Source organism: Ambystoma mexicanum, chromosome 1p (genome assembly GCF_040938575.1).
Source record: "Ambystoma mexicanum isolate Mex_15411 chromosome 1p, UKY_AmexF1_1, whole genome shotgun sequence".
Lineage (NCBI taxonomy): Eukaryota > Metazoa > Chordata > Amphibia > Caudata > Ambystomatidae > Ambystoma > Ambystoma mexicanum.
Window position 1 is genome coordinate 182,691,721 of NC_090921.1, and position 22,164 is coordinate 182,713,884.

Sequence of the window (22,164 nt, forward strand, 5' to 3'; positions counted from 1 at the left end):
GCCTTTGTCAAGAATATCCGTGAGGTCATCTTGCTGGAAAGATTGTGAAGGTGTAGACCACCCCATGAACTCTGTAATCCTGGCCATTAAGGCTCTGTAGGGGGTTTCAGCATGCTCCCCCGGGTCTGGCTTAGCAAAATCCACCTCAGGGGAAGTATCTAACCCACTTGCCTCATGTAAAGAATCATGAAGATCCTTTAATCTGCGCTCTTCAGAGGAAAATTCCTCTCTAACTGGGGTTACAGGTCCCTGTAACTCAAATGTGTCTTGTTCGGACAAATCACCCTCTTCTAAAATTGAGGATATAGTTCTCAATTGTTCTGAACTAATAAAGGGAGTAAATCCCATTTCCAAGGCAGCGGGTGCTGAACTTGTCATTATTGGCCTCGAAAACGTCGATGTCGTCGACGCCGACGTCGAAGGCTTCGAGCGTGGCGTCGAAAACAGAGGTGGAGGCCTCGAGGACCTCGACAGAATTGGAATTTTACTCGACAATATCGACGCCATCGACGTCGAGGGCCTGGGGATCGTCACTGGATGTGTGGTCATCGTGACTTTTCTCGGCGTCGACGCCGGTGTCGAGGCCGGCGTCGAGTCGACAGATCTGTGTGTCGAAGGTCCCCTCGACAACGGCGTCGAAGACCTCGACGTCAACGGAACCTTCGTCGACGGCGTCGACGGAACCTTCGAGGAAGGTTTGGAGGTCATGGTCTTACTCGAGGGTTCGAGACGCGCTCGAGAGGTTTCTTTCGCCGGGTACTGCGACTCGCGGCGTTTTTGACCTTCGGGTCTTTCGACCAGAGCATCGCTCTCGGCAGTCTTCGAGGGGGTCGAGGCCGCTTTCTCGAAGACGCTCATCATATTTTTTCTGAATTCCTCCCATTCAGCCCGGGAACTATGTTTCGTGGGGCAAGGGATTCTTTTTGGCGAAACAGAGGAAGAGGAAGACGGAGAAGGGGATCTTCGACGTCTCCTCTTCGAGTGTTTCGATCTCGAGGAGTGATGAGACCCACTCCGAGACCTGGAGCGTGAATGGTGACGAGGAGACGAATGTCTCGACTTCGTCGAAGAAGAAGAAGCTTTAAACGTCTTACCTTTCTCCAGCTTCCCCCTACGCTCCTTCAGGGCCTTAGCTGTCATGGACATACAGTCCTCGCACTCCGAACAATGGTGTTCGGCTACCAAGCACCACAGACAATTTCTGTGAGGATCGGTTAACGACATCTTTTTCCCACAATCTCGACATTTTTTGAAGCCGGATCGAGGAGTTGTCGGTTCCGACGAGGAAGCCATCGAGTACGGTATCGAATAACTCGAGGTAAATAGTACTAAGAACTGAGCAACGGTATTCCGAGGCACCGAGTAGCGCGGAAAAACGGAACTGAACAACGGACGCTGCGCGCGGCCTTTATAGGCAAGATGACGTCGAGCGTCGATACGGCGGCTGTCGAGGGTCATCGACTCGAGGGACGTCGACGCGCAGCGCCCTCTAGAGAAAAATTTTTCCGAGGCCAGCAGAGCTGGAAGGATATATTTAAGATGAGGAATACGTCGGAGGACACAATCCCTTCGAAAGAACAAGTTACTTCTTACCTTGTAACGTTCTTTCGATGGGATGTTCCTCCGACGTATTCCTTATCTTGATAGATTACATCCCAGCTTGCTGGCCTCGGAAATTTTTTCAGTAGAGGGCGCTACGTGTCGAAGTCCGTCGAGCTGGTATCCGTCGACAGCCACCGTCTCGGCGCTGATGTCATCGTGCATATAAATGGACTCGCGCAGCGACCGTTGCTCAGTTCCGTTTTGAAGCTTGAAATTTAGCTGTGCATGAATTGGTTATTGACCTTGAAGGAGCGTAAACTGCAACTACAAGGGAAGTTTTTACTGCGGGGATGGATGGGAGGGGAGATAAGGAATACGTCGGAGGAACATCCCATCGAAAGAACGTTACAAGGTAAGAAGTAACTTATTCTTCGAAGGGATTGTGTCCTCCGATGTATTCCTTATCTTGATAGTCTCCCATAGCAGTGGTGTGCAAATGGAGGTGGGAGTAAAATTGGAATATTTCCCTTTAAGAATGAACAGAGTGTAACACGGCTTTGCCAAATCTTGCCTCCTGGCTAGAGGAGGAATCCAGATTGTAGAATTTTGTAAAGGTATGTGCGGACGACCATGTGGCAGCCGCACATATGTCCCGAATCGGTACCCCTCTTTGGAGAGCCCGAAGAGGCTGCAATACCCCTGGTTGAATGAGCCCTAAGGTGTTGAGGGGGCTCTTTCCCTGCCAATTTGTAGCATTCTAGAATGGCTAAAATAATCCATCTTGAAATTGTCTGTTTTGTGATTGGCAATCCTAATTTGTGTCCTGCATAACCTATAAACAGTTGGTCTGCTTGCCTTATCTTAGCAAGTCTGCCGATATAAAAACTCAAGGCACGCCTTGGATCCAGCCTATGTAGCCTCTCTTCTTCTTTCCCTGGATGGGGAGGAGGATAGAATGAAGGAAAGGTTATCTTCTGAGTGATGTGGAATTCAGAGACTACCTTTGGGAGGAAATTAGGCTTCACTTGTAAGACAACTTTGTCTTTGTGAAAAATGGTATGAGGAGGTTTGCAAGATAGAGCTTGTAATTCGCTCACTCTTCTGGCAGATGTTGGAGCCACTAGTAAGACTGTTTTAAGGGTGAGAAATCTTAATGAACAAGAATGGAGTGGTTCAAAGGGAGTACCCATCAGGAAATTTAAGACTAGATTTAAGTCCCACAAGGGAACTTGGAACGGTTTTGGGGGATAGACATTAGTTAACCCCTTCAGAAATTGGATTACTATGGGGTAATTTGAAATATGATGGCTCCTCCGCAGTGGGCTTGAAAATTGACAGCGCTGCGAGGTAGCCCTTGATCGTACCAACTTGAAGACCTGAATTCACCAAAAAGAGCAAAAAAGATAACACCATTGGGGTACCGCATGAAAAGGGTTCGATATTCTCTTCTCTACACCAGCTGCAAAACCTGTTCCAACGGCAGCGGTATAAAGTCTTTGTCGCTGGCCTTCTAGCCGAAAGCAACACCTCCCGGTATAAAGTCTTTGTTGCTGGCCTTCTAGCCGAAAGAAACACCTCCATGACGTCATCCGGGAGGTCCCAATCCTTGTATCTCAACCTTTCAGAAACCAAGCGTGAAGGTTGAGGGTTCTGATGTCTGGATGGAGAACCTGACCTCCCTTCTGGGAGAGAAGATCCTCTCTGTGCAGAAGACGAATCGGAGGGCAGATGGACATGTCCAGAAGGTCCGGGTACCACGTTCTCCTGGCCCAGTCTGGGGCAATTAGGATCATAGTCTTCCGGAATCTTCTCAACCTCCTGATCATCTGAGGAATGACGGGGACTGGAGGAAACACGTACAGAAGTGGAAACTCCCAGTCCACTACAAACGCATCCCCTAGTGCTCCTCTCGGGGGAAATTCCCTTGAACAAAACCGATCGCACTTCCTGTTGATACTGGTGGCGAACAGATCCACTTGAGGGGTTCCCCAAAGGGCGAAGATCTCTTGAAGGACTTCCTGAGCTAGCTCCCACTCATGGGAGACTGTGCGCTGCCTGCTCAGAGCGTCCGCTGTCAAGTTCTTCTCTCCGGCTAAGTGAACTGCCAATAGAGAGATTCCTTCTTGAATTGCCCAAAACCAGAGATGCACAGTGGCAGTGATCCTACGCCTCCTCTTTTGTTGAGGTAGTGCATGGCCACCATGTTGTCCGTCATTATTAGGACATTTTTCCCCTTTTACAGATGGCAGAAAAGCCTTCAGTGCTAGTCTGATAGCTCTCAGCTCCAACAGGTTGATATGTAGTCTGGACTCCGATGGAGACCAACGACCGCTGATGGTCAAGTCGTTGGCATGGGCTCCCCATCCCGTGAGTAAGGCATCCGTGACTACTGTTATCTCCGGCCATGGTTGCCAAAACAGTTCTCCTTTCAAAATGTTCTCCCGACAGGCCCACCACCGAAGGTCTCGAGCCACTCTGTCCGGGACCTGACGGATATCTGTCATTCTTCCTGAGAATTGCAATCATTGGGTTCTTAGAGCCCACTGGAGGGATCTCATTCTCAGGCGAGCCTCTGGCACTAGGAAGATGAAGGATGCCATGAGGCCTAGCAACCTCAAAAAGTCGAAGGCTGGAAGATGTTGGGCATTTTGAAACTTGGTGACCATCTGCAGAATATCTTGAGCCCTCACCTCTGGTGGCGAGGCTTTCCCCAGGGAAGTGTCCAGGGCCGCTCCAATGAACTGGAGTCTCTGTGATGGTATCATCTGTGACTTCTTTAAATTGAGGGAGAAGCCCAGTTTGTGAAGGAAGTGGCAGACATAATCTAGCTGGATCTGAGCTTGTTCTGAAGATACTGCTCTGATCAACCAATCGTCCAGGTAGGGCTAGACGTGGATCCCTTCCCTCCTTAAACTTGCAGCCACTACAGACATTAGCTTGGTGAAGACCCTCGGCGGAGGTCAGCCCAAATGGCAGAACTCGAAATTGATAGTGAGAGTTGCCAATTGCGAACCACAGGTATTTCCTGTGTTTGAGATGCATTGGCACATGGAAATAAGCATCCTGAAGGTCTAGAGATACCAGCCAGTCCTGAAGCTGGAGGGCCTGAAGGATCTGAGAGAGAGTTACCATCTTGAACTTGTCCTTTCTGAGTAATTTGTTCAATTTTCGTAAGTCCAAGATGGGTCTCAGTCCTCCCTCCTTCTTCGGTACTAGGATGTAGGGGGAATACCAACCCTTGTTCCTCTCCGCTGCAGGTACCGGTTCTATGGCACCTTTCTCTAGCAGGTCTAGAATCTCCTGCAGAAGGAGCGGATCTGGAAAACTCAAAGAGTTGTTCCCCGATGGATGACTCTGAGGGGTGTGTAGAAAAGGCAGACAGTAACCTTGGGCAACTGTCTCCAATGCCCAAGCATCTGATGTAATAGCCTGCCATTCCACCAGATGTTTGGTTAACCTGCCCCCTACTAGTGTCTTGTGAGGAGAGACCTCAGAGGGGTTTAGAAGCGGCTGACGCAGATGCCGAGGGTAAAGATGCAGCTGCTGCTGCAGCTTTTGTACCTTTAACCCGTCCACCACGAGTGAATCGTTTTTGGCCCCTTTGAGCTGGCTGTCCTCTGCCTTTTCCGAATGCGGAGTAAAAGCGAAAGGACCTACCCCTCCAGGAGGTTCCTGAGGGGCGATTCAGAGTCTGACGGATTGCAGCACCAAGAGATTTCGCTGCTGCTTTAGATGTTTGTAACTTCTCCAGGCTGTCATCAGCCTTCTTACCAAATAAAGAAGTGCCGTCAAAGAGCATATTCAAAAGTCTGGCCTGTACATCTGGAGCAAAACCAGACTTTCACAACCACGCAAATCTGCGGATTGTAGTACTTGCCGCCATGGCCCTGCTGATACTGTCAGCAGAATCAATGCCAGTTTGAAGGGACTCGCACATAGCATCCTTCCCATCTTTAATGATGTTTAAAAATGCTTCCCTTTCCTCTCCTTCCAGGAGACAGTCAGCCGCAGATGAAGCACACTCCCAAAGTGTATGGCTGAATCTTGCAAGCGTGCAAGTGGCGTTAATAGATTTAAGCGCCATGCTACATGCCGAAAATACTTTTTTTGACATAGCGTCACACCTTTTATCATCCCTGTCTTGTGGAATAGTAGGGTATGCAGATCTACTGTTCGATGAAGTTGCTGCTTTTACAACCAAACTCTCTGGAGCTGGATGTATGCTCAAATATTCAGGGTCTGAAGCAGATACCCTGTATTTGGCAGATTTCTTGTTAACTGCCGGGATAACTTCAGGAGTTTCCCAATTAGCAGAGATTTTTCTTTGCAGTGCAGTATGAAAAGTAACTACAGGATCTTCCTATGGACCTTTAACTAAAATGTCAGTAAGGTCATCCTGCTGAAAAGAAGGTGAAGGTGTAGACCACCCCATGAACTAAAGAATGGAAACCCCGGTAACAATCCCAGATACTTGCATTAAAAACATACAATGGTGCACCAGTGTCCAAAATGCACTAAACAACAAAGTCACTGGCCTTCAAACAAAAATTAAAAACAAGAAAGCCTCCCTCACCAATCTTACCAACCCCATCAACGCTCACTCGAGCCCTCCACCCTCACACCACACACCCAACACTGCTCCCTTCAGCTTTTCCAAAGTCTCTTCTCTCGAAGTAGAAAAAATCATTCTTGGCCTTAAACCCTCCAATTGCAAAGGCGACCTCTGCCCCCCACAAATCATTACAGACGCGGCAAGAGACCTCTCGCCATTCATCACCAGACTCATCAATGCCTCTTTTTCCTCAGGAACAGTCCCCAGTAACCTAGAAGAGTCCTGGGTCCTCCCTCTCCTCAAAAAACCCTCCCTCGACCCGTCCATCCCAACCAACTACAGACCGATTACCACTGTCCCATTCCTGCTCAAGATACTAGACAAGACAGCATACCAACAAATCCAAAAAGATCTTGAAACAAAGCACCTTCTAGGAATAAGACAATCCGGCTTCAGACCCCAACATGGAACTGAAACCGCCCTGATAGATCTGAAAGCCCAAATAGACGTCCTTAGAGATAACGGGAAAACTGCATTACTACTCTTGTTGGACCTCTCCGCGGTGTTTGACCTAGTTGACCATAAAATCCTATGTAATCATTTAGACTCAGCTGCCCACTTTTCACAAGAAGCCATCAGTTGGATTGAGTCATTCCTCAACAACAGATCCATTCGAGTCTTCTCCTCCTCTGCCGCCTCCGAACCCATCCCCATTACGTGTGGAGTCCCACAGGGCTCGTGCGTCTGCCCCACTCTGTACAACGTGTTCACGAAGCCCCTGTTTGATGATCTAGATGGCCTGGGTATCACATACACTAACTACGCCGATGATACACAGATCCTCATCCCGTTGGCGGGAGATTACAACCAGGATTTGGCCTTGGTGAACAAGGTGTATCTCATCATCCAGGCATGGATGGCTTCGCACAGTCTATGCTTGAATGATGACAAAACTGAACTCATCATCCTTGGTTCCACTTCCAACCTAACCAAACTCGACCACAACTACGCCCACTTCATCATAGACGGGAACCTAATGAAGGTTTCCAAAGAAGTAAAAACTCTAGGAATATACCTCGACTCCTCCCTAATCTTCCACAAACAGGTTAGCTCGATGGCATCCTCTACGGCCTACACATGTAAGCTTATAAGAGCAGCCAAACCCTTCCTCTCCACCCACAGCTGCACTACACTAGCCAGAGCATTGGTATTATCCAAACTGGACTATTGTAACGCCCTCTACATAGGAGCCACCAAGCAAATCACCAACAAAATTCAGACGTTACAAAACAACGCTCTTAGGGCAGCGCTCAATATTACCAGGAGGGAACACATTTCCAATATCAGGAAATCCCATAACTGGCTCAGCACAACAGACAAAATCCTGCTGAAAATAGCATCGCTCACCCACAAATGCCTGAATAACGCTGCCCCACGCTATCTGGCAGACAGAATATGCAAACACACCCCCATCAGACCCACCAGAACCTCCAATGCTAATCTGCTCACTGTCCCCAGGTTTAAACGCACCAAAATGGGTGGCAACAGCTTCCAGGTGAAAGCACCTCAACACTGTAACCAAGCTTTGAATAACCTTGCTGCTCATGCCCCCTCATACCCTCGGGTCTGGTGCGCAATACAAATGAATAAACTAAACTAAACTAAACATGAACTCTATTATTCTGGCCATCAGAACCCTATAAGGGGTCTCAGCATGCTCCCCAGGGTCTGGTTTAGCAAATACTACTTCTGGAGAAGTATCTAAACCACTTGCCTCATGTAAAGAGTCTTGAAGATCCTTTAACCTGTTCTCTTCAGAGATAAATTCCTCTGGTATGGGTTTTGTGGTCCTTTGCAACCCAAAGGGTCTCTCATGGTCGGAATCTTCCCCTTCCTCATATATAGAGGACAAAGCTCTAAAATAATTAGATCTAGGGTATGGTTTAAAACCCTTTTCTAGAGCAGAAGGGGCCAGATTTGTTGTCACCGGTTAAGAAAACATCGAAGTTGTCCACGTGGAAGTCAAAGGCTTCGAAAAACCCGAAAAGGGCGTCGAAAAAGTTTGAAGAGACCTCGAAGTACCCGAGAGGATCACAATCCTACTCGGAGTCGTCGAAGTTGTCGACGGCATCCTCGAGGTCATGGTCGAAGCCCTCGGCACCCCTACTGTCTGACATGCAGTGACAGTAGGTCTGTCTTTTATCGGCGTCGACAGTGGCGTCGAAGACGATGCAACCGATTTATGCGTCGACGGATCCTTCGATAATGGCGTTGATGATGCAGATTTATGAGTCGAAGCAACCTTCGACGCCGGCGTCGATGATGCGGTCTTACTGCCTTTACTCGAGGCTTCATGACAGGCAGTTTCTTTCACCGGGTGCAACGACTCGCAGCGTTTCGATTTTTCGGATCTTTCACCCAGGGTATCACCTTTAGCCGTCTCCTATGGGGTCGAGGCCGCTTTCTCGAAGACGCTAAGCATTTTCTTACGGAATTCCTCCCACTTAGCTGGAGAGCTGTGTTTTGTGGGGCAGGTGACTTTTTCCAGGGAAATAGAAGAAGATGAAGAAGAGGGATATCTATGACACCTCTTTTTCGTGTGTTTTGATCTCGAAGACTGATGGGAACCGCTTCGAGACCTTGAACGGAAATGTTTCATGTGACGGCGAGTAGACGAATCTCTCAACTCTGCCGAGGAAACTTTCAAAGGAGTAGAAGTTTTAAGAGTCTTACCTCTTTCTAGCTTCCTCTTATGCTCTTCAAGGCTTTCGCCGTCATGGACATACAGTCCTCACATTCCGAACAGTGATACTCCGATCCCAGGCACCACAAACAGATTCCTGTGAGGATCCGTCAATGACATTTTCTTCCCACAATCGCGACACTTTTTGAAGCCGGGCCGTGGGGTCGACGGTTCGGATGAGGAAGCCATCAAATAAAGATGATATCTTCTAGGAATAAGTAGAATCTACTTGAAGAAAGAACTGAGCAACACGATTCCGAGGCCCACGAAGCGCAGAAAAACGGAACTGAGCAACGGTCGCTGCGCGAGTCCATTTATACGCACGATGACGTCTGCGCCGAGACGGTGGCTGTCGAGGGATTCCAGCTCGAGGGACTTCGGCACGCAGCGCCCTCTACTGAAACAAATTTCCGAGGTCAGCAAGCTGGGATGTAATCTATCAAGATAAGGAATACGTCGGAGGACACAATCCCTTCGAAAGTAAATATTACACAGCTACCTACAGCTTGTCTTAGGCACATCATCAAAGTAACCAAGAAAATCCATTATAAACAGTTATAATGATATAAAGTATCGTAACTGCACTTCACTGTAAGGTGATGTGAGCAATTGTAAAAATGCAAGAGTTCATAAAAAAGACATCGGGCCTCATTACAGGTTTGCCGGTATCCTGGCGGTATTACCATCAGGTTACCGGTCAAATGAAATTTCCATTGCTGGCACCCATAGGGCTTCATGGAGGGATTTGGCGGTATTACTGGTGCCGGTAATACCGGCAGTTTTTTGCCAGTAAGGTGTGGATTTACCTCCAGCCTCTAGCTGGTAAATCCTCCTCACCTACCGGCCTAGTTAAAAGTGCCAGTAAACGTTATTAGCAGCACATTTACTGTGTACGGACCAACTTGTAATGAACCCCATAGTCCTTCAGTACTGACAGTTTTATGGAATAGTGAGTTTCCTCATAAGAAGGAGCAAAACAGGCAAGTGAAGTAAAGCAGAAGGCTTTAATGATCTCCAAAAAGACAGAACAGGTTTCAAAACAAGCAAAAGCTAATAGGATCCCAAAGAAATCGATGGAGGGAAAGGTGCAAACAGAAATACAATCTCTAAAATTGCACAAAGAAGAGATGTAGAATTTTGGTTGCATTAGCACGCCTTGATAAGTATCTCAAAATTAATAGTGAGTAGTGCTGACTGAAATATGATTTTGAAAAATATGCTGGTTAAGCAATCCCCCTAACTAAAAGAGTCAATATCATAAAACTATGTTTTGTAGCTATTTTATGTGGCCAGCAGCCCTGTTCTTAGCTCACCTCCATGGCGCGCACCCACATGCAGAGAGACTTGGCAGCAAGGGACACACGGCCGATTATTTCTGCCTGGAAGTCGGGCTGAGCGCAGTATTGCCCAATCTTTTTCAGCACACGATCTGATATGTTGTCCTTATCAAAGTAGATCAGCTGCTTGATGAAGTTTGCATCACCTATTGGAGAAAAATAGACATTCGGATAAACAGATAGGGTTGCAGGCCAACTATGGTTATGCAGTATGAGATGGTCAATTCCATGATGAGAAAATTCAAACAGGACAAATGTTGGTAAATAATTTGGCTACTACTATCAGAGTCCTTCATCTTTTTTGATAGTTTTATTCTTTGATGTACAATGAATACTTGTATGTATTGTCACAGATAATCAGTCCCATTACAATTCAGGAGTGAGTGTTAGGTCCTGAGTTGGCTAAAATCGGCAGGAGCTGCTGAACCCCACAGACACTCACTGGTGTTCAGTTTGCAGCTAATATAAAACAGCTGCACCCTCGACTCACTTTGGGGAAAAGGGAATGAGACAAAATAAACAGCACAGTATCTTCCTTTTCACTCAACTGGAGACCTGCAGAAAGAGTTTTGGCAGCAGGGAGGAAGAACCAACTATCTTTTCTTATTTTTTAACCAATCTTATTTAAACAAGCCTGGTGGCAACAGTAACGATCACCATATCAGACATTTCCAGTTAATTACAGAAAGTCAATTCCCTCCTATTGTTTCCCCTTTCTCCTGCCATTACCCACATTTGCCCTCCCTCCCCACAACTACTCCTTGCTGCTTAGAGTCCTAAGAACCATCTACAGACTTGGGTTTGGGCGTCATTGCTGGGTAATTTAAATAAAAATGCAGGACTGGCGAACAGATATCTGTGAACCTATGTAGTTGGTGTTAGGGAGAATTCTCATTCAATGGCTAATTTCCCTTACCTAGTGAGTCTCTCAGCAGCTTTGCTGGATTTCTGGAGTTAATTTTGTCCACTTGGTAAGAGTGTGAGCTTTTCCCCCACTCTTACCCATGTTTTGCCATGTGCATTTCATCTGTTTTTGTGATTGTGGGCTCTGGAGTACACCACTTCAGTAGCCCCCTTCTTTTGTGTGTTACACAGCACCTTCAGTGCAGTGACACAGGGTTGTCTTTTAGACTTCCCACCGACTCTATTTCTGGGGCTGGCTACTGTCCCCCAGAAAAGGGTAAAGTTGCCATTAACTTTACTTTGTCATTCAACCACAGATCCAGTACACCCCATTTTACATGGAGTACTGGAAATGGTTAATCCTTAGCCCTTTTTATCTGTACCTCCTTGAGCATTGATTCGCTCTTTTAACATTTAGACTTGGCTGGTGGCAGTGGTATCTACCCTAACTTTTCTACCGGGATTATACTATATAAACATGGTATTGTTTTAGGCTATTATATTAGCCTCAAACTTAAAACCCGCTTGACCAAATACTCTTTCTTTTGGCTCCGGTCGGGTTTATTTGCCATTTCTTTTAGTTAAAGTCCTTCTTGTGTTTTACTTTGCGCGGCAAACCAGGTTTGCCTTCTTTGTTCACTGTCTTTTGGCAGGCTTCTGCCAAGAAGCCCTCCTCTAGGCGCCTGGGTGTCTAGGTGGGCTGAATGTGAGGGAGGTGTGTAGTCACCCCCTGCACACGGTATCCTAGGAAACCCAAGTCGCACATTGCCATGATTGGCTGAAGTGGTTGTCCCAGCTGGACAACCCCCCTGCTGCGTGATTGACAGCCAGGCTGTGTGAATGGGGGATTTTCGCATAAAAGCCAGGACTCTTGGGCTAGAAGTTAGAGTTGCCAGTGGAACTACAAGGAGCCGAAGAGAAGCGGAGAAGAAGTCGGCTGCTGCAACTATCCTGTCCCGGTGAAGCCCTGCTGCAGTCCTAAACTATCTACCCTTCGACGACCAGAGAAGATCCAGTCTGGAGTCTTCTTTCCTTGAGCCTGGGGGGGATAACCAGCTCATTTTCTACAGCCAGACGGTACTCTTCGTGGTCGAAATCGCTGCACACTGCTGTAGTGGTCCGGATAGCTATCTGAAGAGCCTCTCCTGTTTTTAAGGAGCGCACCTTTTATTCACCATCGCTGCTGCCGGCTTCAGCCCTGTGTAGTGCAGACCCCTCCAGACGTCCTCCTTCATGCCGAAGCTACAGGAACCGTGGGTCTGCAGGAAACTACCAAGAACAACTGCTGTGGCACCAGCTTCTTCATTGAATAAGGTACTGTGTTCTGCTTGAGGAAATCAGTGAATCCCTTTTTCGTCTCCTACAAGGCTTGTCCTTATCTTACCTCCTTCTTGTAACTTTTGCTTCCTCCATTGACAATATCTAAGTACTCCTGGCTACTTTGAATCGCGAACTGTCTGACTGTGTGATCCTCGACAACAGGAACCCGGTTCCACTTGACACTGGCTCCGGCCTATTGACTCTTGAATTTCTGTCTATGAGTGTTCTCTGATTCTGTCTGCCTTGACAAAAGTATTGCCTATGATTTTTGCCCCCAACTCTCTATGGGTATCTCAGGTGCTAAGTGTGTTTTTGTCCCGGTAACATTTCTTGCCGCGGATACGGGTTTCTTTAGTAAGACCGAACTGTCATTACTGTCAAAAAGTGATCGCCTATGTATTCCCGTTAACATCTTTTGTTTCACAACACCGGTGCGTTAAAACATAGGGTACGTACCTTGAAGTTATACCGTACAAAGTGAATTGGTTGGTTGTAGTATATTTTATGTGTGGCTTTGAATTAATAGAAGTGTCGTGTTTATAACAAACGGTTTGAAAATAAATGTACTTATATTTTTTACCTGAAACCTTGAGTCAGTGTTTGCTCGAGTCACAGTAATTGTGGTCCCTTGAGGATCGGCATCGGAAGCGGCCTCTGCGTAGTACGACAGCAGTCAGTAGTACGGCAGTCACGTGAGGTGCGGCTTGATGCTAGGTCCTTTCCTTTGATTGTTGGACCTGAACGCGGAAGTAAACGCAGACGCGAATTGAGCAGCGCTCCAGCTCCAGCACGCTCGGCTACGGGCTACGGGCTCGGCAGTGATCGCGGGGGGCAGTGGGGCTGAGGGAGCGCGGTAGTGCGCTAACGAAGCCACCAGCCACCTGCGCCGGTCGGTGCCTGCAGAGAAGCTCCCAGCTGATCCCGCCCAGACACGGAGCGATTGTTAACCAGGATCCGTGTGTTATGTGGCGTGCCCTAGAGCTGTGAGTAGCTGAGAACAGTGGCTGACATACCAGGTAAATTGGTTGCCCGATTGACTCTCTCTGCCTAGGGCTATACAGGCTATCCTGTGGCCCGACCTGTATAAGGGGGGGCTTGGAGTGGCCAGGAAGAGCAACGGCTGATAAAGTGCTTATAGTGGCTACCCTGTCTACTCCAGATACATGAGTCAGGTTGGCTGTGTGTGAGGCAGCCTTATTGTTTCTGGGGGTGTACTGGAGTATTGGATGCGACACCTATGCCCTCTTGTCAAGTGTACAGGGGGCGGCACCGCGGGATCTGAAGAGGACGCCAGCGTTCCTGTAAAACATTAAGATATAATTTGACGCTGAATCCGGATGATTGGGGACAGTATCTGTTGAATTAAAAATATTGCCTCTCTTCTCCCGAAACTTGTCTCAACTATATCTATTGATCTTACATAGCGTCTATACCCTTGAACGGATGGCACCCTCTAAAAAACCTTCCATTTCCAAATACAATTTAAGGGAAAAGAAACAGGAGGCAGCCCTGGGACCTATAATGGAAGAAAATAAAAGTAAGAGAAATAAAGCCAAGAAGGGAATCCCTGTTGATCAGGGAAAGATCACGGGTTTCTTCCCTTTAAATGTGCCAGTGGACATTAATTCCACTGCCCTGGAGACACCTATGGAACCAGTGGTCCACATCTCTAATTTGGGCAGTTCGCTCAACTTTGAAGACATCGACAATAACTCTCTTTTAGATTTGTGTCTGAATATCCAGAGAGGCATGACTCCCCAGACAATAGCCCCTCTGGAAAATGGGAACCTCTCAATGCCTGAGAGCCAAGCTAAAGAAGATGGCAAACTGCCTCCCCAAGATGGGTCATCGGTGAGATTATCAGCATCACCTAATCTAGTTATAGACACATCATTGGCAACTGGCACAGAGAAAAACAACAATAATTTCCTGTTAGTGCCAGAAATTGCGGAACTACAGGCATCTGTGGCATCTTTACAATTTGCATTAAAAATATTGCTGCGGATGTCTGGGCGAATATTGGCAAATACAGATGCTTTGGTCAGTGACCAAGTGCATAGACAGAACCTGGCTGAAGAGGCGGAAAATAACTTAACTGAAGCCATCTCAATAGCAAATGAGCTGCATGAGCCACAAACCTTAGCTCCAAGCATAGAAACATCCGAACATCCAGAGATATTGCCAGAGACACTGCCTCCATGCAAGCAGCGTAAACAACGCAAGAGGGATAAGCTAGCATCCTGTGGGGCTAGAACCAGTAGTCATGGGGCTTCACCTTCGGAGATGGGGAAGCCCATTCATCTTTCAAAAAAAGCAAAAAAAAGAGCTGCTCGGGCAAAGAAACGGAAAGTTCTAGGCAATGGCCGACTAACGAGCTGGTTGATCGCTGGGGATACAGAAGCCCCTGACGGGGTAGACGAACTTGAAAATACAACGAATGAGTCTTTATTTGAGGAGGACATCGTTCCAATAAATATCCCGAAAACAGCTAGCAAACATGATAGTCCACATTGCTCTGTATTTTCCATATTTCAGATTCTATAAAAGAAAATGATGCCGTTTGGGGCAATCGTACCTGTATTATAAAAAATCTGTATCAATCTGATAAATGTACCTGGCTCTCTCGCTCTGAATTTTTGAAGAGATTGTTTTCTGTCCCTCAATTAAGAGTTTTACAATCTGAGGACTTTCAATTTTAAGAGCATTTAACAGGTACATATCCCAAGGTGTCAGCTTTACATTGTAAATTTATATCCACTGCTTAATTATTAAGGACTTTTAAAAAAGAATTGACAATGGTGGATATTGAGATTGACGCTGAACTGATGTATAATGAGCCAGGTGGTCCTGAATCGGAAGCTGCGATCGATAGATCGGCCGTTGCTTGTCTTAATATGCCAATCGGAAAGAAGGTGGTCATGACAGAAGTATAGTCTGTTTTGAGATGGCTGACAGAGGCTCTCCCCAAGGTCTCAGCCAGTCATTGAAAATTATTGCTGGCTTCATGGAACTGCAGGGGCTTTGCCCATCTCCTAAATGAAGATGGGCCGATTGCGCAATTATCTCATTACAATTGTATCTGTCTTCAAGAGACTTTGGCAATGAATCCTCTATACTTGGATGGTTATAATGGCCATCAGGTATCAGCCAAAAGAGGAGAAAGAGGACGGCCCTATGGAGGGCTATGAATTGGGGTAGCTAATTGGCTTGGCTCTAGGAAGCTGGACGTGAATCAAGATGAACAATTGCTAGCAGTTGAAATAGTATATAAAAATAAGGATAACTCTGGTAAACTGCTAGTTGTCTGTCTGTACAATCCTCCGGGGGCTGTGTATAGAGAGTCCTTACAGGAAGCATTGCATGAGCTATTAGCCAGTTGGCTAACCACTGAAGGGAATGTGGATGTTTGTGTAGTAGGAGATTTTAATACCCATATGTTAGGAGGTGAACAGAGAACGGCCAACCTAAAGATATATCCTAAATGTGCTATGGAACATCAGAAAGTAGAGCGTGAAGGATTAGATTGGGTATATTTTTTTCGCAAATGGGATCTTGAGATGCTAAATGGTCGTACCAAAAGTGATCATCCGGGCAGACATACTTGGAGGAATGGAGCAGTGGTTAGTACTTTGGACTATATTTTCGTCTCCCCAAGCATGCTTCAATTAGTCGAAGATATGATAGTAATTCCTAATAATTGGAGCGATCATGCAAATTTAGCATGCTCATTTGACAATATAGAAGTTCGTACCCAATTTTGTATGGTAGGGGATTTAAAATTAATCACGCAGGGACCTGCATCCGTTGGTCGGATAGGAACGTACTACTTGCGGCTGAATCTCTAAATAAAAACTGCTACCCCAATACAGAAGAATTCACAAAGATGTCTATTGATGATGTAGAGAACTGGATTCACCAGTTCTCGGACAAACATGCTGCAACTTCTGCCGGTGGTATGATCAGCGACCAAACGAAATATCCCATTTATGACAGATATATCCGAGATACTAAAAGAACATTGAGGGCTAATCTAAGACGAGCCAAGAAAACTAGTTGAACTTGGGAGATATATACTTCAATATCTAAGAAATTAAGGAATAAATATAGGGCAGACATTAAGGCAAAGAGAAGCCTTGATAGGAATAGGTCCTGGCAAAGGCTGGTGCAGACTATTTGCTCTCGGAAATCCAGTAGCATATGGTCACTCCTTAATGAAGCTAGGGGGAACACGGCTCGGCAGTTAGCAAACCCAATATCTAGTGCAGAGTGGACCAGGTTTCTGGAAAAGCGTAATGTAGAATCTAAATATTATGAGATGACTGAGATAGGTAAAATTCCATCTGACCCTTCTATAGACATCTCCTATGAATCCATCTTGTCTACGATTAAATCATTGAAATCCTCCAGAGAACCTGGCCCAAATGGACTGGCCAATATTGTAATAAAGAGCAACCTGGAGTTTTGGTCTGTATTAATGAACATTCTGTTCACAAAAATTCTGAGCACAGGAAAAATTCCAAGCTCTTGGCAATCGGCCATTTTAATTCCTATATTTAAAAAAGGAAACAGATTGGACCCCAACAACTATAGATTACTTTCTATGTTAGACAGTACAAGCAAAATATTTGCCTCACTGTTATTGGGAAAACTCCAGCAATGGGTTGATCAGGCCAATATATTGTGTAAATTCCAATGCGGCTTTAGAACGGGGTATTCCACTACCCACAACCTTTTGGTTGTGGATTATATGCGCAGCAGGGCCCTACAAGGTGGGTACAACCCCCCCTCTACGCTCTCTTTGTAGATTTCAAAGCCGCATTCGATTCTATCCCACGAGAAAAACTTTGGACGAAGCTACAAAAATTAGGATGCCCAGTTGATCTTTTGTATTACCTTAAGCTGCTACATCAGAACACTAAGGTGAAATTAAAATTAGACCAGGACGGTCATGTGTCGGAGGAAGTACTACAGAATAGAGGGGTTAAACAGGGATGCGTGACTGCTCCACTTGTATATAATCTATATGTTCATGATATCCCTTTGAAAATAGCTACTGCAAAAAATTGCCCTCCCAGCATAGGTAAAACCCCTTGTTTGGTTCTCGCATATGCGGATGATATAGTTATATTTGATCATGCTATCAGTGGATTACGACGTTCGGCAATAGCCCTCAGGGAATATTCTGCACATAACGGGCTCACTATTAATGCGGAGAAGACACAAGTGATGAGATACACAAGTAAAAGATCTTCACGTGTACTACTTCGCATTGATAGTGTTGTAATCTTATATGCCCCGGTATATAAATATCTTGGGATAGAGCTAGAACCCAAAGGTGACTATTCTACATGTAAACGCCACCGAAAAACAAGAGCAGCACAAATTACTGCCCTTTTTAAAAGCTTTACAACTAAACAGGGATGCTTTACTCTATGGGGAACCCGTCATCTTTATATCCAGGTCTTTTCCCCCAGGATAGTTTATGGCCTTGAATCCTTGATTAAAATGGATCTGGATTGGCTACAAATTGTGGAGGGAAAATTTTGGCGAAGGATTTTGGGACTTCCGGCTTGTATCCCTATGTCGCTATTAAGATTGGAGCTGGGGCTTATATCGTTAAGAGCGCAGGTATTGAAAAAGAGGATGGGATTTTATCTAAAAATGGTGAACGGCAAGGGTAATGCCCTACTAATGTCATTCTCTCTGAAAAGTAACAATGATGGTCCCATTAGAGAATTTAAAGATCAAATGGAACAGTTACTCAAAGACATCTGTTGGAGACATCGTGAAGGGCTATATACTGAAGCGATGCAATCTCTCATGGGGAGACGGTTAGAGTTGTGGGACTGGTTTGAAAATTTTGACCATCTACGCAAGCTAAAAAGATATAGCTTTGCGCAAAATAGACTATACACATTTAAGAAGCCGCAGACATATCTGTTGCTATGCCCATCCCTTAGGCTCAGGAGATTTATACTGCTACTAAGAATTGAATATCTTCCCATAAAGATGACTACAGGGGTGATAGATAAGCTACCCAAAGATCAACGCTATTGCCGTCTCTGTAAGAATTTGGAATATCTTGAGACAGCTAAGCATGTACTCACGGAATGTTTGGCAATGATAGATGATATAACTACTCATCTGGGAAAGCATGTACATAATAGGGAAACCATAGGGGACATGCTTTTCTGGAATCATTGTATCAACACCAATAGCATAAGCTTGTTAAAATCACTCTATTCTATCTGGTTAAGGGTAGAAGTTAAGTTGGGTATATCTATATAATGCTTGCTGGGAGTCGGCCAGGTTGTGCTCCTATATGGAAACTGTGACATTGCTAAGTGAATCATAATGTCGGTGATTATGTCCATGACTATGAGGCAAAAAATGATTAGTATCTTTGGTTTATATGGTCAATGATGAATTATAGAGACAGTGAACGAATCATAACTCTGCATTGTTTGAATCTGGATTTTTTTAATGTGTATATATTGTATTGTATTGGAATTTTATTCATTGTATGGTTTTATTGTCTAGATTAATATGTGTAAAGTTTATTATTTAAACTATGTCACATTAAAATTATTATTATTATTAATTTTGGTCCCTTTGTGTAATCTCTGCCACTGCTCATATACTCTTGAGATACGCCTGGCTGGCCCGCTACTGCTACCACTTTAACATAATAGTACAGGCTTGTACCAAAGGTAAAACTTGTATTAGCACTTTTAGTCTTAATTGTGTGTAGTGGTCCCTAGGGGCACTGCACAGGATTCTGCCTAACAGTTGGTTATCCATGGATGCTGTCACTTCTTATGCTACCAGTATGTCCCACACTTTAGACCACCATTGTGCAATCGCTGGGTGCGTCTCTGTTTTGCAAAATATAGCCACCGTAAGCTTTGCCATAACCAGAACATAAGAGATCAATTTAGAGGCCCCACCTGTTTCTCCTAATATCAGAATCCCTAATACAATGACCATAGGATCCTGGGCAGCTGCCTCCAAGTTATGTGAGTGATGGCCGACACAACACTCTCCCAGTAAATTTGAATAATTGGGCAGTGCTACCACATATGAACATAGGAGTCTTGAAGGCCACATTTAGGACAGCATAGTGGTCAATGGCAACTCTGATTCTGTGTTATGTAGAGGGGAGGGGGGAATACCACCTATAAGTCAGCTTAAACATACACTCTCTATTAGTGAAACAGCTGGTGGAGGAGTACTTTCTGGCCCATATGTTTAGCCAAGTGTGGTCTTCGATTGTTTGGTTCATGTCAATTTCCCATGTATTCATATATCTCGTCTTAATCCCCTGTACGTTAGTTCTCAGAATCTTGTACAATCTGGACATACACCCCTTAGTTGGACCATATCCTATGATAAGCTCCTGAGCCCCAAGTGTCCATAGCGCTGCCTGCTTCACCCGAGAATGGGTAACCCAGTGCCTAATTAGAGAGTACCTGAATCATTCCCTTTCAGTTATTCCAAATTTCTCTTTACACTCGAGGAAGGCCAGGGGCGATGTTCCTCTAAACATTTGCAAAATGTATTGAATTCCTCCCCCCCCCCTTGACCCATGTTCCAGGGAAAAGTGTGGATTATTGAATATGGAAGTCAATGGGCCCAGGGATATCATATTCTGTAGTCGTTTTATGGCCGTACTGGGATCTTCACTGGAAATGCTGAACAATAGAGGAACCTAGGCAGCACATTCATTTTTTCTGCTGTGATTTGGCCCATAAGGGAAATCTCTTGTTCCCATTGTTTGAGGTCTCCCTCTACAATCCAGAAGAGTATTGGAAAAAGGTTCTATATAGATGGATTTGGACAAGCCAGGATCAGAACCCCCAGATACTGCAGTACACCCGCCACCCAAGTCAATTGACACCGTAAGTGAAAGGATCGTATGTCAGGTTCCGTCAGTGCAATCTCCAAGGCCGCCGATTTCTGATGGTTAATCAGGAAGACCGATGTTCTCTGGAAGCAGTCAAATTCTAACATGGTCTCTGTGATTGAGGAATGCAGGTCTGTCAGTGTTAGCATAACATCATATGCGTACAGGGATATTTTATATCGCCCTTCCCTGTGTTAACCCCTGCAATATTGCGGTTGTCCCTGACCAGCTTAGCAAAGGGATCCATTGCCAATGCAAAGATTAGGGAAGACCGAGAGCATCCCTGCCTTGTGCTGTAGGAGATTGGTATGGAACTGGTGTGCCTGCGATTAACCCAAACATTTGTGATAGGGGTATTATAATTAGCCAGAATCAACTGCTGAAATGTTGCGCCAAAGTCGAAAGATTTAGGCATAGTGCAAGTAAAAGCCCAGTCAACCCTATTAAATGCTTTGGTGGCATCTAGCGTTACTACGACCATTTTCATTTGCTTACTTTTAGACATTTCCATAGAATCTAGTGCCCTGTGAATATTGTCAAATGTTGCTCTTACTGTGATGAAACCTGTTTGATCAGGGTCTGCTAATGATGGTACTAACCTCCCAAGGATGTCCCTGCTTAACAAACAAAGGCTAATGAAAAATGACCTATTGTTCAAAAAATATCTGACCCTCACATTAATATGCTGTTATGCTCACCTGGTATCCACGAGGGCGCCACACGATACTGGATGGAGGTCTAAGCGCTATCCTGGATCCCTCTCTGCTTGTGTTATGTGGCAGACATTGGGTAGCGCCTATAACAGGAGAATGGAGGGTAAGATACTGGTTCTGTGATGGGTGGACTCCCACTTCCCTCTGGTCCAAATCCCTTCCCTTGGGGTTATTTCTCACCTTAGGTGTTTGTGCGTTGAACTCTCCGTCCTGTGTCTCTGTGCAAGGGTGCGTGGTTGGTGCGGGCGTTCCGTGGACCTAGTTGTTTCCTTGATCCTTGTGCCCTTATGTCGGGTCCTGACCGGCTGTGACTCCGACTCTGCTCGCTCTCTTCCAGGTGAGTTATAATGTCTTTTCCATCTTTTTTCTGTCTCTTTCTTTCCCTCCATTTTCTCTGTCTTCTCGGCGTCTTGCTCCACTACACTGTTCCCTAACAATGTCTCTTTTTGTTTTCACAGGGATGGTTGCGATCTCAGAGTTGCCGCGCTGATGGCGAAGACCACAGTGAGTTATTGATGCACGGAGAGCTGCACTGTTTATTGGTGTTAATTTCCAACCTATGTTCTCTTCTCTTTGTACAGGTTGCGGTGATGTTCCGGAGTGATGAGCGATCGAAGCGCTGCTTGCCCAGGTAAGTGCTTTGCTAATGCTGACTTTGTTCCTTCTCCCTTGCGGTTGTGGTGAAACCTGGAGATGGGCCGAGGTAAGAGAAGCGCAGGGTGCTGCCAGAACTTGCTGCTTGTTCAGGTAAGAATAGTTATTAATGCTGTCCTTGTTTCTTTACCTTTGCAGGTTGTGGCGAACTCTGCAGATGGGCGAGGTAAGCGAAGCGCAGGATGGATTCAAGACCGGTTACTTCAAAGGTAAGTGTTCTTGCTCGCTAATGCTGTTCTTGTTCTTCCAGGTTATTAATGGAATCCAGATCTATGGCTTTAGGATCGGGCCACCGGAGAAGCAGATGACCAGGAGCTGGACACGGTGAGCATTACGCTGCAGGAGTGCAGAATAACGCAAAGCATGTTCTGCTGTTTGGGTGTAGTTTAAATAGCCCAGGTAAAATAGTTCCAGGCCAAGTAGCTCCAGGCCCAGCCACACCCAAAACACTAGACCGCATGGCTTGGTTCTAAAGAACTAAGCTGTGTAATAGGCCT

General features: G+C 45.7%; 1 protein-coding gene across 1 annotated transcript in view; it reads right to left on the reverse strand.

The window, feature by feature from the left end:
* Positions 1-22,164, reverse strand: part of DNAH2 (dynein axonemal heavy chain 2) — a 3,498,763-nt gene that overhangs the window by 712,388 nt on the left and 2,764,211 nt on the right. The window contains exon 64 of the mRNA XM_069646273.1: positions 10,151-10,320. Coding sequence (XP_069502374.1) covers positions 10,151-10,320 — 170 coding nt within the window. The remainder of the gene's footprint in view (positions 1-10,150; positions 10,321-22,164) is intronic.